This window comes from Megachile rotundata, chromosome 9 (assembly GCF_050947335.1).
Source record: "Megachile rotundata isolate GNS110a chromosome 9, iyMegRotu1, whole genome shotgun sequence".
NCBI classification, from domain to species: Eukaryota; Metazoa; Arthropoda; class Insecta; order Hymenoptera; family Megachilidae; genus Megachile; species Megachile rotundata.
The window spans coordinates 9,332,975-9,347,739 of record NC_134991.1 but is presented as its reverse complement, the minus strand read 5'-3'; the positions used below and the strand labels follow the sequence as shown (position 1 = coordinate 9,347,739).

At 28.2% G+C, this 14,765-nt stretch overlaps 1 protein-coding gene across 6 annotated transcripts in view; it reads left to right on the top strand.

Moving 5' to 3' along the window:
* Schip1 (Schwannomin interacting protein 1) overlaps nucleotides 1–14,765 on the top strand; it is a 64,136-nt gene that overhangs the window by 39,233 nt on the left and 10,138 nt on the right. For all 6 annotated transcript variants that reach the window (XM_076535690.1, XM_012292590.2, XM_012292589.2 and 3 more), the window contains 3 exons: nucleotides 8,491–8,602; nucleotides 12,079–12,452; nucleotides 13,069–13,280. In XM_076535690.1, the coding sequence (XP_076391805.1) occupies nucleotides 8,491–8,602; nucleotides 12,079–12,452; nucleotides 13,069–13,280 (698 nt within the window). The remainder of the gene's footprint in view (nucleotides 1–8,490; nucleotides 8,603–12,078; nucleotides 12,453–13,068; nucleotides 13,281–14,765) is intronic.

Genomic DNA, 14,765 nt, shown 5'->3' with positions numbered 1-14,765 from the left:
GAATGACATTTTCTTTTGTTATTGGTGATCGGTTGAGGGACAGATTTTGTTTTTTGAAATTATGTAACGTTGTCATTGTTTATTGGGTCATAATTAATATTTTTTATTGTCTAATTACATCAATAACAGTATTAATAGTTTCTACAATATAGAGTTTGATATCCATTTTGAATAAAATTGTTTGAAATAATTAGTTAGTGTAATAATTAATATTACTGTAATTGATTGATTTTCTAAAATTTAGGAAAGTCTTAAACAAGTTAACTTTCACAAGTACTGTAAATTAAATATGTCAAAGCTGTAGAACTTTTTAAATTACAAACTCTGAAATATTTATATTTAAAAGTTTAAAGACATTAAAATTACAAATTCAAACATTTTCGAATTTAGAAATATATTAATTCACAAATTTTAAGGTTTAATTTTCAAATTTAGGAATTTTCAAAATCACAAATGTTCAAAAAGAATTTTCGCAAACGCAAGGACCCAAATTTAAACATTTAGACATTTAGATAGCTAGTGTTAGATAATTTTATTATCTAGTGAGGTACAAAAATACTTTATAGATCCGAAATCATGATCGTATTTGACAAAACTAGTTCTGAAACATCGTTCGAATTCTCAAAATTCTCGAGAGTCCTGACATTCCTGAGTCGCAGAATACTTCCTGGAATTCGATCTAATCCAACCTGACCATCGGTTTCCAACATTTTCGCAGCCTTGCATTCTTTCATACGTATAGTAACTCTTATGTGGAACTAAATATTCAGAGCTTATTAAAAGGTAATTTTATATTGCATCCAAGAAAGTTTAATTGCGGTTGTATATTTTGAAATTTTTAACGTGGAAGTTGTTGAATATTTATAACTAAATTAAAGTATTTATCCTCAAATCAGATATTTTTAAATTAAATTTCTCAAAAATTAACGATAATAATAACAGAAATTTATAGATTTGAAATTAGTAAATATACAAAACTAAACAATGAAATATACCTGCATAATAAACTGGAAATAAATGTACTGACAAATTTTTAATTTATTGAAAATTTGTCTTTGAACTAGTATAACATTTTATATAAAAATTTCAATATAATTTAATCATTTATATATTTTATAAAGTTTTCTTAATTTTAATGTATATAAAAATAATTATACATGCTGTCTTGTATAATATGCAAGGTACCTGTATAAAATTGGTATAAAAAATAGAATTAGTTCTTTCTGTCCTGTTATCAAATTTAATTGTAAAATATCTCATACTAAAGTAAAAGTGTCACAGTATATAAAAACTCAAATTTTATTCAAAATGAAATTGCTATTGATTTAATGTTCATAAAGTATTAACTAAATTATAATTAATTATATGACTTCTTTTCTAATAATCTTCCATATTGATATACTCTGTTTTTCACAAGGAAGGGACACATGATTTAACACAAAAAATCAATCAATCAAAAACATTGAAATTAATCATAAAATTGTATAAAATTTCATTTTCATGCAAATATTATAAGAATTCAAATATAAACATATCTACATAATTTTACAAGTTAGAATAATTCAATATAATATTGAGAGATTTTGCTAAAAAATGTTATTTCATTTTTATTTGATATAATAATTTTTTACTCTTGTTACTGTTTCAAAAAAGGTTAATGACTCGAACAATTTGATTCCGAAACGATAAGATTAGTCATGGAGAACAGGTGCTGAGAAACTGAATTTGACATTCACGTGCAAGTTAACTGCAAAAAAAATTGTTCTACAAGGTTTATGTAACTCGGTAGAAAGCAAGGTTGAATTAACGATTTCGAAACGTTCCTGCGATTAGTCATTGATTGAACATTCTTTTTCCGGATGTTAGACATGCAAAACTGAAACATGGTCTTTAATTTGATCGATCAAGCTCTATTAATTTGTTGTGTCTGTAAAAACAACCGTTTCACTTTAATATAAAAAGAGCAAATGCTTTAGTAACAAATGTGTTAAAGATATTAATCCAAGATTGTTGAAAAAAATGAATTCTTTTTGTTTCTTATTAAAAACTATGATCGAAACCTTTTTACTATAAATAATCTTTACAAAACCTTCAGTTAAATTTTTGTAAAAAAATCGGTATGCAAAATTTGAAATTTGAGATGCTTTCAGTTTTATAGTTCTTTTTTTATATTTTCCTTGAAAGGAATAATTTTGCTGTAAGAAGTAGAATAAAAAAATTAATTCCGTCAAATATTGAAATTTTAATTCTACATGGTTTTTTAGACTCTTGTTGATATTAGATACACATGTTTGTTTTTTATTACTTTAATGGTAGTACATGTTGAAAATTTTTATACTAATTAGTTAAATATTAACATAAATTCGAGAGTCATTTTTCATTTACTCTCCATACAATTTTTATTAAATAGATAAGTAAGAAATCGATAGAACTTGCTTTTCGCAATATTTCAAAGCATATGTAGATCATGTTTTTATTTATTATATAATACATTGGACCCATTATCTAATAAGGAAGGTGTGTTGAAGGACGACTACTGTAGATAGATTTTTGTTTCAAATTGTCTTGATGTCGGATATTATATAATAAACAAAAACTTGAGTAGAATACATTGTTACAATATTATGGAAATAAAACAAGTTTTATTAAATATTTGTTTATATAAAATGCAGTGAGAAGTTTACAGAGATTAACGAAAAGTGAAATTCTAAGATTACGTGATTATTTCAACCACGAAATTAGAAGAAATGGAAATTTTCATATGCGTATCATGTTGCTGAACTTTTATTAACATGTTGAGCTCTAATATATGCGGTACGGTACTTGTACTGATTAAGAATCTTATTGATTTTCTTGTTTCACACGAGCCTGTGAGAAAAAACCACTTCCGCAGGCAAGAAATTTCTTTTACGAATATGTCTGCTTCATCTCGAAATATGTCATTAAAAAATAATCAAAAGATTATTAAACAAAATTATTATTACCAAAATTTATTATCATTATTAAAAATTATTAAAGTTATTGAAATAATTAAAAATTATTATTACCAAAATTTATTATCATTATTAAAAATGATTAAAGTTATTGAAATAATTAAAAATTATTATTCAACAAGAATTGTTATTTATATACATATACATCATAAGTAGTTCATGAAAAAAATTTTACAAATATTATTTATTTTATTCACAAAAAGAATTGTTAACTTTTTTTATAAGATTATAGAAAATTTTCTTAAATAAAAGTAGAATAATATAGGTTTTTATTTTCACTACAAATTAATCTATTTGTGATATTAACATTTCAAGCATCCAATATTTACTTATGAAAAATATACAGAACCGATAAACAATATTTAAAAATTAAACAAAGGCTACATACAAGAAAAACCTTATAAGAAACCATAAACATAATTTTCGTAAAATGTCAGAATTAATAAAAATAATTCACAACTTTAAATAAAGAATTGAATTAAACTATTATGCCTATTTTTTTACACAAAGCACATTTCTGCGACAATCTTCTTTTTTAATTTACATAACGAAAAATTATTCATTTTGAATTTGTCAACGCAACTACATGCATTTTATTTATTTCTAAAATACGTATACAATTTATTTATAAGTTTGCCTTTATAAAACTTCTCACAATGGAATGTTTCGAGTACGAAGGCTTTTAATACGCTGAACTTAACCTTCTCGGTCCAGTGAATTCTTTCCACACGAGTGACTCAGGTAATCTGAATTTATTGGCAAAGACATTCAATATCGAATGTGCAGAATATTGGAAGTTAACAGATAAAGTTGCGCAATTCATTGTTTTCAGTTTACGTCACAAACACTATTATTTTATAAAGTTCATTCATCGTTCTAAAAAATTGATTTTGTATGACAACAATTATTTATTAAAATACCAAATGTACCGAACAAAATTGTTCACAAAATTTAATATTTGACAAAAAATAAATTAAGTGAGAGCAATTGAATTGCTGTCAAAAGACATTAGTGGAAAATTGTTAAATATAAATTTTGATGAATTTCAATATTAGTATGTACAAGATAAGTGGATCAATACCGAATCTAATTAAAATTATTGTTATTCGTTAAAATATCATTTTCATATTATATTTTGTTATTTAAAAACTATTGCAATATTTGAAATAAAACAAATATATGTAGATTATGCAAAACATTTTTTTCATAAATTACACATATTTACATTATTATATACAACAATTGTAAAATTATTTTTCTTTGAAACTCATGTAAGGTGAAATGTTGCAACACTTACTTGTTTTGTTTTTTTAAAAATCTTAAAATCGCTTTTAAATTGTTTCTTATTTATTAAGATATATAACTTAATACAATGATACATTTAAGAACAAAAATCTCTTTATTAGGCTATTAAACACTAAATATCGTCTGATCGAATGACAACCTAACCTCTTTACTGCCACTAGCCCCATCTTTATCGCCGTTTAATGTCACTTCTTTTGTTTTATTACCTTTTACACTGTTTAAGTGCATCTATAAACTTTACTGCTCCACGCGATAACAAAGTTTAGTACAATGAACTTACTAACTTGAAAACAATATTGTAAATATCTTTAAAATATACAATTCCTACTTTTTCTACTCTTTATTTTTTTCCAAATATTGTTTTATTGAACAAAAATTATAGAAAACGAAAATTTTATATAAAAATTTTGTAGTAGTTTTATACTTGCATTTTTACTTTAGAATATATTTTTGAACTGTAGTATTTAATTAAACTGTACTGTCAATATGGAAGACTACTATTTTTAATTCCTATTTGTGGATTGTGATAAATTACGATAGATCCATTTTTGTTGTAGTGAAATATAAATCTGTTAAAAGTCTGTAATAATACTTTTAATACTAGTAATACTTTTCACAAATATAAAAAATTTGAAATTAATCCTAACCAGATTTATGAAACATTTACTACCTCAATTATTAGATAATGAATTTTTTAAACGAAAGCTTTTTACGCTGCACTAAAAATTCCATCGGAAGAAAAATTCTGAAACGTACAAAAGAAAAAAGGAAGAATAGCGTAAAGTTCGTTCGAGAATTAAAAAGGGAAGCAAAGAAAGGTTGAATAGCCTGGAATATATAAAAAAATTGCTGTGTTCTCGCTTCAAATACGAATCTCTGTCGCCACTCGCTGAAAGTTACCTTTATCAATGCCCTGTAATCGAGCGTATCACATCGATTACCAAGTTGGCTTTCATTTCTGGGGCATCAGGACGACGATAAAGAGCCCGTCAAGGAACAACCACAAGAAACGATCGCGTCGTTCCAGAAATCCGACGACTCGAAGGAACCTGAAAGAGAAGATCTCGTCACGCGATTCGATAGAGTAGTACGCGGGGATCCAGATGAAACTCTTCAGGTGCGACTCGTGGAAATCCTGCAAAATTCTTCCCTGAAGAATATTCAGGGAAGCTTCTTACACCATACAGCTTCTTATAATAATGGGAGAAATGAAATTTTAGAAGCCGCCATTTTGAATTTAGCCCTTTGATGTTACTATTACTCCTCCTTTGTAGCTAGTGAAAATCGTTTGGATCTATTTCTAGTTTTCTATTCTTAGTTTTCTATTTTCTATTCTTAGTTTTCTTCTATGATATAGTCACTTAAGGGTGACATTTAAATGCGTCCCAAATTTATTTTTGAATTATTTTTAATTTATTTGTTATTATTTGAATGGTACAGCTAAATGAGTTACTCTATGTTCTCTATTGTACTCATTTAAGGGTGAGACATTTAACTGTATTAGCTAAATTTGTTTGTAAACTATTTGTTATATTAAAAAATATTCGAAACATTCTCTCATGAAAATAGGTGATTTACGAATGAATTGAAATGGCATAGCTAAATAAATCAGCCTGTATTTTGTATTCGTTGTCATTTAAGGGTCAGACATTTAACTGTACTCGTTAAATTTATTTGTGAACTATTTTATATCTTAAACGGATGTTTGAAATATTTTCTAATGCATTTAGGTAGTTTAAGAGTAAATTGAAATGGTACAATTAAATGAATCACCCTGTATATTTGTATTTATGGTCATTTAAGAGTCAGGCATTTATCTGTTTTAGTTAAATTTACTTGTAAACTATCTCTTACGTTAAAAAATGTTTGAAACATTGTCTCATATCAAATTTAAAAGTAAATTTAAACAATATAGTTCACTCAATCCCTCTGTATATCTGTTCAAAAATTTAATTGCAATTAAATAAGTAAAATATAATAATAATTGAACTGAACTTCCTAAAAATATTATTTTAAATTTTCTTTAAAAACTACAGAATTATACACGAATATAATACAATATAAACCGTTACGAGGTCTTTACGTGTTCCATATCTAGAAAGAAAGTTTATAGTTCAAAGTTTCAGAATCTCTTGGCATCAAACAAGAATCTAGTGATTAATTTCGAACGCTTGCCAGAATAAATGTATCTAGTTCGATTTCACGATTTCTTCTATGCAGTTTGATTTTTATCTCTTGGCAGGTTAGCGTATGAATTGATATTAACCACTGCCAAAATAAGTTTTGTTCGATCAATTTTTTACCCGATTTTTCGGTAAATTGAAAATTAAATCTGCTTCGACTGTTTACGTAGCAAAATCCTATTTACTCGAACGAAACAGTTTAACTTATGCTCCGCTAATAGCTTCTCACGCGGATGTTACAAGTTCACATTCGTGAAAGTGGATTGGAAAATATCCTCTTCATAATTTAAAACCATTAAATTTAGCAATAGAGAAGTCTGAGAACTGTCTGGTAATATTTCCTGAATGGATAGATTTTAATTTCGCTGATTCGTGATGATTTAATTAAAAAATAGGAATATTACATTAGTACAAAATTTTGGATAGGAACAATTCGGTAACAATTTATTCAACTTTTGCATAATTTTAATTTCCTGCTTCGTTATTGAATTAGCTCAATTACTCACACTTTAGTGCAATGCTTGTCAAACTTTCGTGGACCGCAACCCACTTTCGAAAACAGTGATTTTTAGAAGCTCACTCGTCTATGATGCACATTGACCCATAAAAGCAATTCAACAAAAAATATCGCTATCTTTTCTAAATTTCGTATATTTCGATATTACGCGGCTCACGTTGCATATTAAGTCATAAAAGCAATTAAATAAAAAATATCTGTGCTACCTGTTTCACAATTTTGCATGTTTCAATATTACACTGGACCCACCTAAAATCGCCGCTTTGATATAAACCTTCACAAATTATACTCTCGTTAGATTTTTAATCATAAATTTGCAAACTACATGAGAGAGTATTAATAACACGTTATTACTACATTGACATTAATTACATTTTTAACTAAATCAAATTGCAATCGTAGATTTTATAAATTATAATACAATTTTTTTTAAACCTTTCAGTGTCTAATACACAGTTATTTTGTAAATAAAAGTGAAGTTGAAAAATAAATAAATGGTGAAACAAATTAGTATATTAGTTCTTTGTCTATTATGGTGAATACTGATTTCAAAGAAATTTCCTTAACAAATTTTACAGATTAAAAAAGCTGTGAAACGACCGTTTGAACGTTTTGGTAGTTTTAGTGTTAGGTCGTTAATTCAGAATTAAATTTGAGAGGCATGTAGAAGCTTAGAAATGCAGAGATATGAAAATGTAAGAATGTTGTAATACAGGGATTTATAAACAGTGGTTTTGAAATATACAAGTTTAGGAATATAGGAATTTGGAAAGAAGAAGATATGGAATATTAAGAATTTAGGGACCTAGGAGTAAAATGATATATGGATCTAAAAGTCTATGAAGAACTAAGGTTCTTAGGATTTGAATATCTAGGTTATCTAAGTATTGGACAACCTATGGATTACACGGACTTAGGAGTGCAAATCTATGAATATAGAGATCGAAGACTATGTATAAATCTTAGAATATTGATATCCAAGTAAGGACCTAGAAATATCAGGTACCAGGAAATTAGAAATCCAGATATATACATAGCTCTCTTATACTGACCTATGTATACAGTAAAAGCATACAGATCTAATACACATATCTATATACACTAAAATCCAGAGACATAAATATCCAACAATACAAGGATCTAGCATCACAATAATTCAGGGGTAAACTCCTAAATTCGCATAAAACACAGTACCAGTTGCATCTCCCTCACAAATCACCCTAAAAGGTTAACGAGTAGCTTGCTCATTAAATTAATATCAATGATTCAGCAGGCAAACAATTCGCGACGCATTATGCACATCAGAGAAAGATGTTGTCAATCTCATTAATGGTTTTCACTCCCACGCGGCTGCGATTCCGATACAGCTTGAGAAGAAGCTTTCGGGGGGCGGATAGGGGATTAAATGCATCGAGGGGGTTTCTTCCGACCTCCCCCCGCACGAGTGTAACGAGTAATCACACTTCAGATTCCTCTGTCTTCCTGTTCACAGCGACGAAACGACCGTGAAGAGATACGACGGAGGTTGGCCATGGGTCCAGACGCTGAAGACTTGCGCGCTGAACGCGGAAGAAAACCGAGCCTCCAGTCGCGGCTTCAAAGCGGTCGGTATCACTTGAACCCTGAACACATCGCACGTCACGTTTGTTTTATCGAAAAGAAAATGTTTATCTCGCATTTTTGTGAGACTACTCGCTGACGATCGGAGTGATTGATCGATCAGAAAACAGACATGATCGTTAGAGAACTGAATATCGTCGGTTAGAAAATTAATGAAACCGGTGGGGATTTTAGTTTGGGACAAAGTGATGTTTTGGGTGTACTTGTGTGGAAATTAACGATTGCGAATTATGACGCAATTACGAGGAAACTTTTGCAGTTCCATGGGGTTTAATTTATGGATACAATTATTGGAGTGTTTAATTGGTTTAGTGATTTGTGAGAATTTTGTTGAATTGTATATTTTTCATTGAGCTCGGTTACAGGGGAACAGCTGTGAATTTGTTGATTAAGGACACTTTCGATGACCGGTAATTCTTTGTTGCATTGTTTTGTAATTTTGAAAATGCGGTTTTTGGAGCAGATGGTGTAACAACATTTTCAACCAAAAACATTATCAACTTCAATTTTCAACTAAAAATATTATCAACTTCAATTTTCAACTAAATAGAATTGCAGATAATATACGTACATTTATTATAATGTAAATAATATTGCAAGTTTGCAATATTTTAAGGCACGACGAAAAATTTTGATTAAAAAAGACAAGGAATGTTTGCAATTTTATTATTTTTTTATAATCATATGTTTGACAAAATATTAGAATCTGAATGAGAAAGTAAGACAAAAATATACAATAAAATTTTACAACGTGTTATTTTTGTCTACCTGCAAGAAAATTGAATTTAAAAATTTATTAAATATTTGTGAAAGAAACTTGTTTACAGTACAAACAATTTTCATGGTAGTTAATTTCTATTACTTACAATTTTGAGTATCTAAACGGAGTATTTGTAATTAAGAGAATTCTCGATAATATAATTAGGGAGTCCTGTGGTTCTCCGGAAACTCAAGCATTATTTACGTAGGACGTGGTAGTCGACGTGTTAAATTAGTTGTGTACATTAACTGTGTAATAAACGTTGAACACATGAAACATTGAAAACATGAAATATGATAAAACATGTTCATAAATATTTAATAACGAGAGCACGAATATTCTGAGAAATATTTTCTTTTATTTTGTGTTACTAATATTAGATCCATTTTATTCTATTTAGTAGTAATAACAATTTAATATTTTGTAAGAATATTTAGTATTTTGCAAAAATTGTATAAGAACATTTAGCACTGTACAAATATATCCAATCTACTGCATTTCGTTTATTAGCAACTTTTACAAAAATTGTTCTAAAATTGCTGTTGTATTTTTAATTTTTCATTTTTACAAAAATTACTATTGTAATTTTTGTTTTGTGAATGAAGATAATTTATAACAAGATTAATTAATATAAAACTTAAATACAACCATACTATTCGGTCATTAGGTAGACTTCATCGATTTTTACTTCATCGTAATATTATTTTGTTTGTAACAAACAAAATAAATATTCAGTTGTACATAATATTGCAACATTAACAAAAATATAAATTTTATTTACAGCATATATTATAATACTTAATATTTAATATGTTTTAAATGAAACATGATATTAATAATATTTGTAATAAATGAATGATGTTATCTTTAGTGAAGAAAATGAATTTAACATATTTAAAACAATATAAAACATTCTAATATTTTATTCGATATTCTATTTCTATTGGATTTAAAATAAAAAATACGAGCCGCAACAATAAAGTACGAAAATGGATGTATGCTGATACGAAAATGTATTTCGATATTTGGAACTGTTGAACTAGTTTTCACTGATAACTTGATGGATGAGAATGTTCAGCTTTCTATTCTGGAAAATAATTTACCGAAAAATGCAGGGGAAATGAGAATTTAAACGACATTTATGTATTATTAAGAAAGATTGCAATATCCAACGGAGAATTACAAAATTTTAGTGTCCTCTAAAGAAACCTTGAAACAATAGCTGACAGAAGAATAGAACATTATAAACATAGAATATTTGAAGAAAAGAATTGTAGTATGCCTCAACGCTTGAAAGAACAGCGTTTCTAGGAAGAAAGATGTCTTACAAAATACTAAATCAATCTTTATTTATCGTAATTATTACATGCAAATTAATAGTTTCTTAATTAGTGACTTTACAATACTTTCTTACAATACTTTACAAGAGTGTAATTTTACAAAAAGTATGTAATTAACGTAACGTTAAAATTAAACAATGTTTTGTTTAAAATGGATAATATAATAGCTGTTATAAATTATACAAATAATATTTTTATTTTTATTAACTAGTCTCTGTATGAATTATGATCTGTTATACAATATAACTAAATAGAAAATATTTTTCCTGTAATATTACATTTTTTTGTAACGATAAAAACATTACAGTGTAACAAAAAAATTCAATGTTTTCAAATTTTCGAATAATAAAGATAATAAATAATTTTCAGAAAATATTAAAAGTTTTTAAGTTTTCTTAAAGACAAGACAAGCAAAATTTTATTATTTTTTGTATTCGATCTTTCCAATTGTACTTTCGAACTCACCACTTGATTATATTGAACAAAACTTTTGACTAAATTTTTAAGTGGAACACGTTTCAACTGAATACGAATCATTCGGGTCATGTAGAAAGCTAATGAATTTTACAAATATGAAATTCTGTATGAAAAGATTCTTTATGAAATTCTTTATGAAAAATTGTATATGGAAGTTGATGATATGAAAAAAGTGTATGAAAGTTAATAATGAATGTTTTGATTGATGAATACTATTCCAACGATTTTTAACTTCAAACTTTTCACATTAATATTATCTTCTGGGTGATGTGATGAAAAGTGAAGGAAAAGAGGTTAATTAATCTTATGGACGATAATAAAAAGTTCTATACTATTCTTATAGTAATACTCTTGTATTATACTACTATACAATGGGCACCATTGTGTTATTATATGATTATACGATACATGTATATAATATTATTATATTATTATACTATTATACAATATACATATTACTGACATAGAATTACTTTCTTTTTGTAGAACATATTTTTGCTAACATTAAACTTCACAATAATAAATTAAATGTAGTTTCTGTAAATTCTAAATTTACAAAGGTTACCCAAAATAATTTATGAGCAAAATTTAATTTATCTTGTAGACAATCAATTTTTCTCCTATTTCAACATACACTATTACATGTGTGTTATATATGATGTATATTAAATATAATAGTATACAAGGATAAATTATAATATAATAGCATAAGAAGACAGTAATTCTGTTAGTAGTAATAGTATTATAATATACATTTTACTAACATAAGAAGAAACGTCAGATAATTATCACAAACAGTTGTCAAAAACATGAAAATTCAGAGAAAGCTTAAAATAAAATAACTTGTGAACAAATAATAACAAAAATATAATTTTCATTTTAGGTATGAATCTTCAAATCTGCTTCATGAACGAAACACCTTCAGACACGGAGTCTCCGTGTTCGGAGAACGACGTATCTCCAGAGTCCACACCGACTTCATTAGGTTCGAAGCAACAACACCATCAGCAACAACAAAAACAACAAATGCCAGTTAGACCTCAAGTGCTCAGTCTTCCTTCTTTAAGGCTGGAGACTGGTTCGAGTTCAGCCCCGATAGATGAAGCTGACTTTTTCGCCAAACAAGCTAGATTACAGACTGAAGCACGAATGGCTCTAGCACAGGCAAAGGAAATGGCGCACATGCAAATGGAAGTTGAGAGGCAAAGGCTGAAACAGAGTCCCATTACGGAGATGGTGCGATCCAGCTTGGAAAAAGTGCGTTTCACATTGAATTATTAGATGCTAAAAACTGTCGGAACATCATTCGTTTCTTCAATATTTATCGAAATTTTTAAGCTTAGAAATTAGTTTATTTAAGAATTAGCGGATGTCGGAGAATCTTCAGGTTTTCAAATTCTTACATTTCCAGAATTTCAAATTTTTAAGTTCACAAATTTTCTAATCGCCATTTTGTAAAATTCCAAACTTCCAAATGTCCAAATCATTCTTTCTTAAATTTTTTAATCGCCATTTTGCAAGGTTTCCAACTCTCAAATATCGAAATCATCAATTCTTAAATTTTCTAATCGCCATTTTGTAAGGTTCCCAACTCCCAAATATCCAAATCATCCTTTCTTAAATTTTTTAATCTCCAATTTGTAAGTTTTCAAATTCCCAAATGTCCAAATAATTGCACAAAGTATATGCTGTAAAATAAATATTTAGTTGTACATTAAAATAAGTAGTAAGCATTAAAAGAAAATAATTCAACGCGAACATTATCAGTACTTTCACAGATAATCGCGCGTAAGAACGAAGTTCGCGCGCGAAATTTGAAATGCATCATCCGACGCGAAACCAAGGAATTGATGGTTTCCATTATTCTCTTCAGGTTGGCGTTCAATTGGGAGAGGATAGACGCAGATTGTCCCGAGTACTTTTAACAGATCTAAACGTCGCACAGCTTCAAGTAGTAGCAAATGACTTGCACGCCAGAATCGCAGCCCTAAACGAGGCGCTGGTCGAAGGACTTTTAAGAAGGGATGATCTACACATGGAGCAAGACTCGATGCTCGTCGACGTGGAAGATCTCACTCGATATCTGTAAGTTATCCTCTGCGCTGAACCTCAATTGTCCCTCCTTTCATTTTCTTTTCTTTCGACCGACGCAACCTACTCGACGCAATTAAGATTACTTAAAGTATGAAAGAGTGCTCGCGAAAGGACGCATGGCCTATTTTTCCGACTGCAAAATGGAACGAGAACTCTTAAGAAAAATCGATCTCGCTTTCACGTACTCGAGCAACCACATTCTTTTTTTTCACCGCCTTTTAAGCTGCTTTGTTTGCGAAATTACGTTCGCCGCTGCTGGCAAAAACAGAAGTTGGTACAGCTCAAGCGATATACTTACATGTCTATTTAGCTTATTATTATATCGTAAATACGCTAAGTAAAGTAACATCATCTTCCGGTGATGAAATAGACTTCCTTTAATTATTTATACAAATTTTGCATTCTTACTAGTTTATAATCATGATTTTTAAATAGTAGGTGCATAAATAATTTAGGAGAACGATTTTTAAACAGTGAATGCATAAATGATTTATGAGAATGATTTTTAAACAGTGGATGCATAAATAATTTATGAGAATGATTTTTAAGCAGTAGAAATATAAATAATTTATGAGAGTGATTTTTAAACAGTAGATGCAAAAATATTCTAGTCCTTTAAATATGCAATTTTGTAATAACCATTAAATAAACTATTATTTCCATACTCAGTATTACACTATTTCTTTTATTATTATTATCATTGCCTGGTTTAATTACGTTTCTATTAAATTGCTACCTCTTAATCAAACTGATTACATATTAACACGTTCGCTGTTGTATCAATAACTATAGTTTAAAAATTAATACAGCAGTATTATGATAGTAATTTGAAATAATAAATTATAAGTGAAAATCTTCAATTTTGGAAAATGAAGTGTAATGTAGATATTTTTACCGTGACAGCCAATGTATTAAAGTGATGAGTTGAAATTAAAAATTATAGTAACGTCATTTAATTCTCATCCTGAGAAATAAAAGGTTTTCTTCAATTGAACATTTGCTCCATCCATATTATGTTCTGCTACATAGTACTGTTATTTCTTGAAGTAAAAGTAGATTTACAACTGGTACTACTTTTTCTTGAAATGAACAGTCATGTATAAATTATGTCTACGCACAGAAGACAATATTTTAAACAATCTGTCGTATCATTATGGCTTTCACCTTCTCGTGTACAAGTATGTTTACGACTTACTCGCTATGTTTTTTGATGAACAGACATTTGTTGATTGTACTCGCACACAAATCAATATTTTTAATAATATGATTTACTGCACTGTGGCTTTCACCTCATCATACATAGCATACATAAATTAGCTTCTTCTCCATTTGTTGTTTTAATATTGTACACTGCGGTTCAAAAGTTGGGAACATATGTTCTTTTTGAAAGAAATAGCTGCCTTAAAGTGAATAATCTTTCTATTCACAATATTATTTTTGAACAGTGATAGATGCTTAATGGATTTTTAGTTGTCT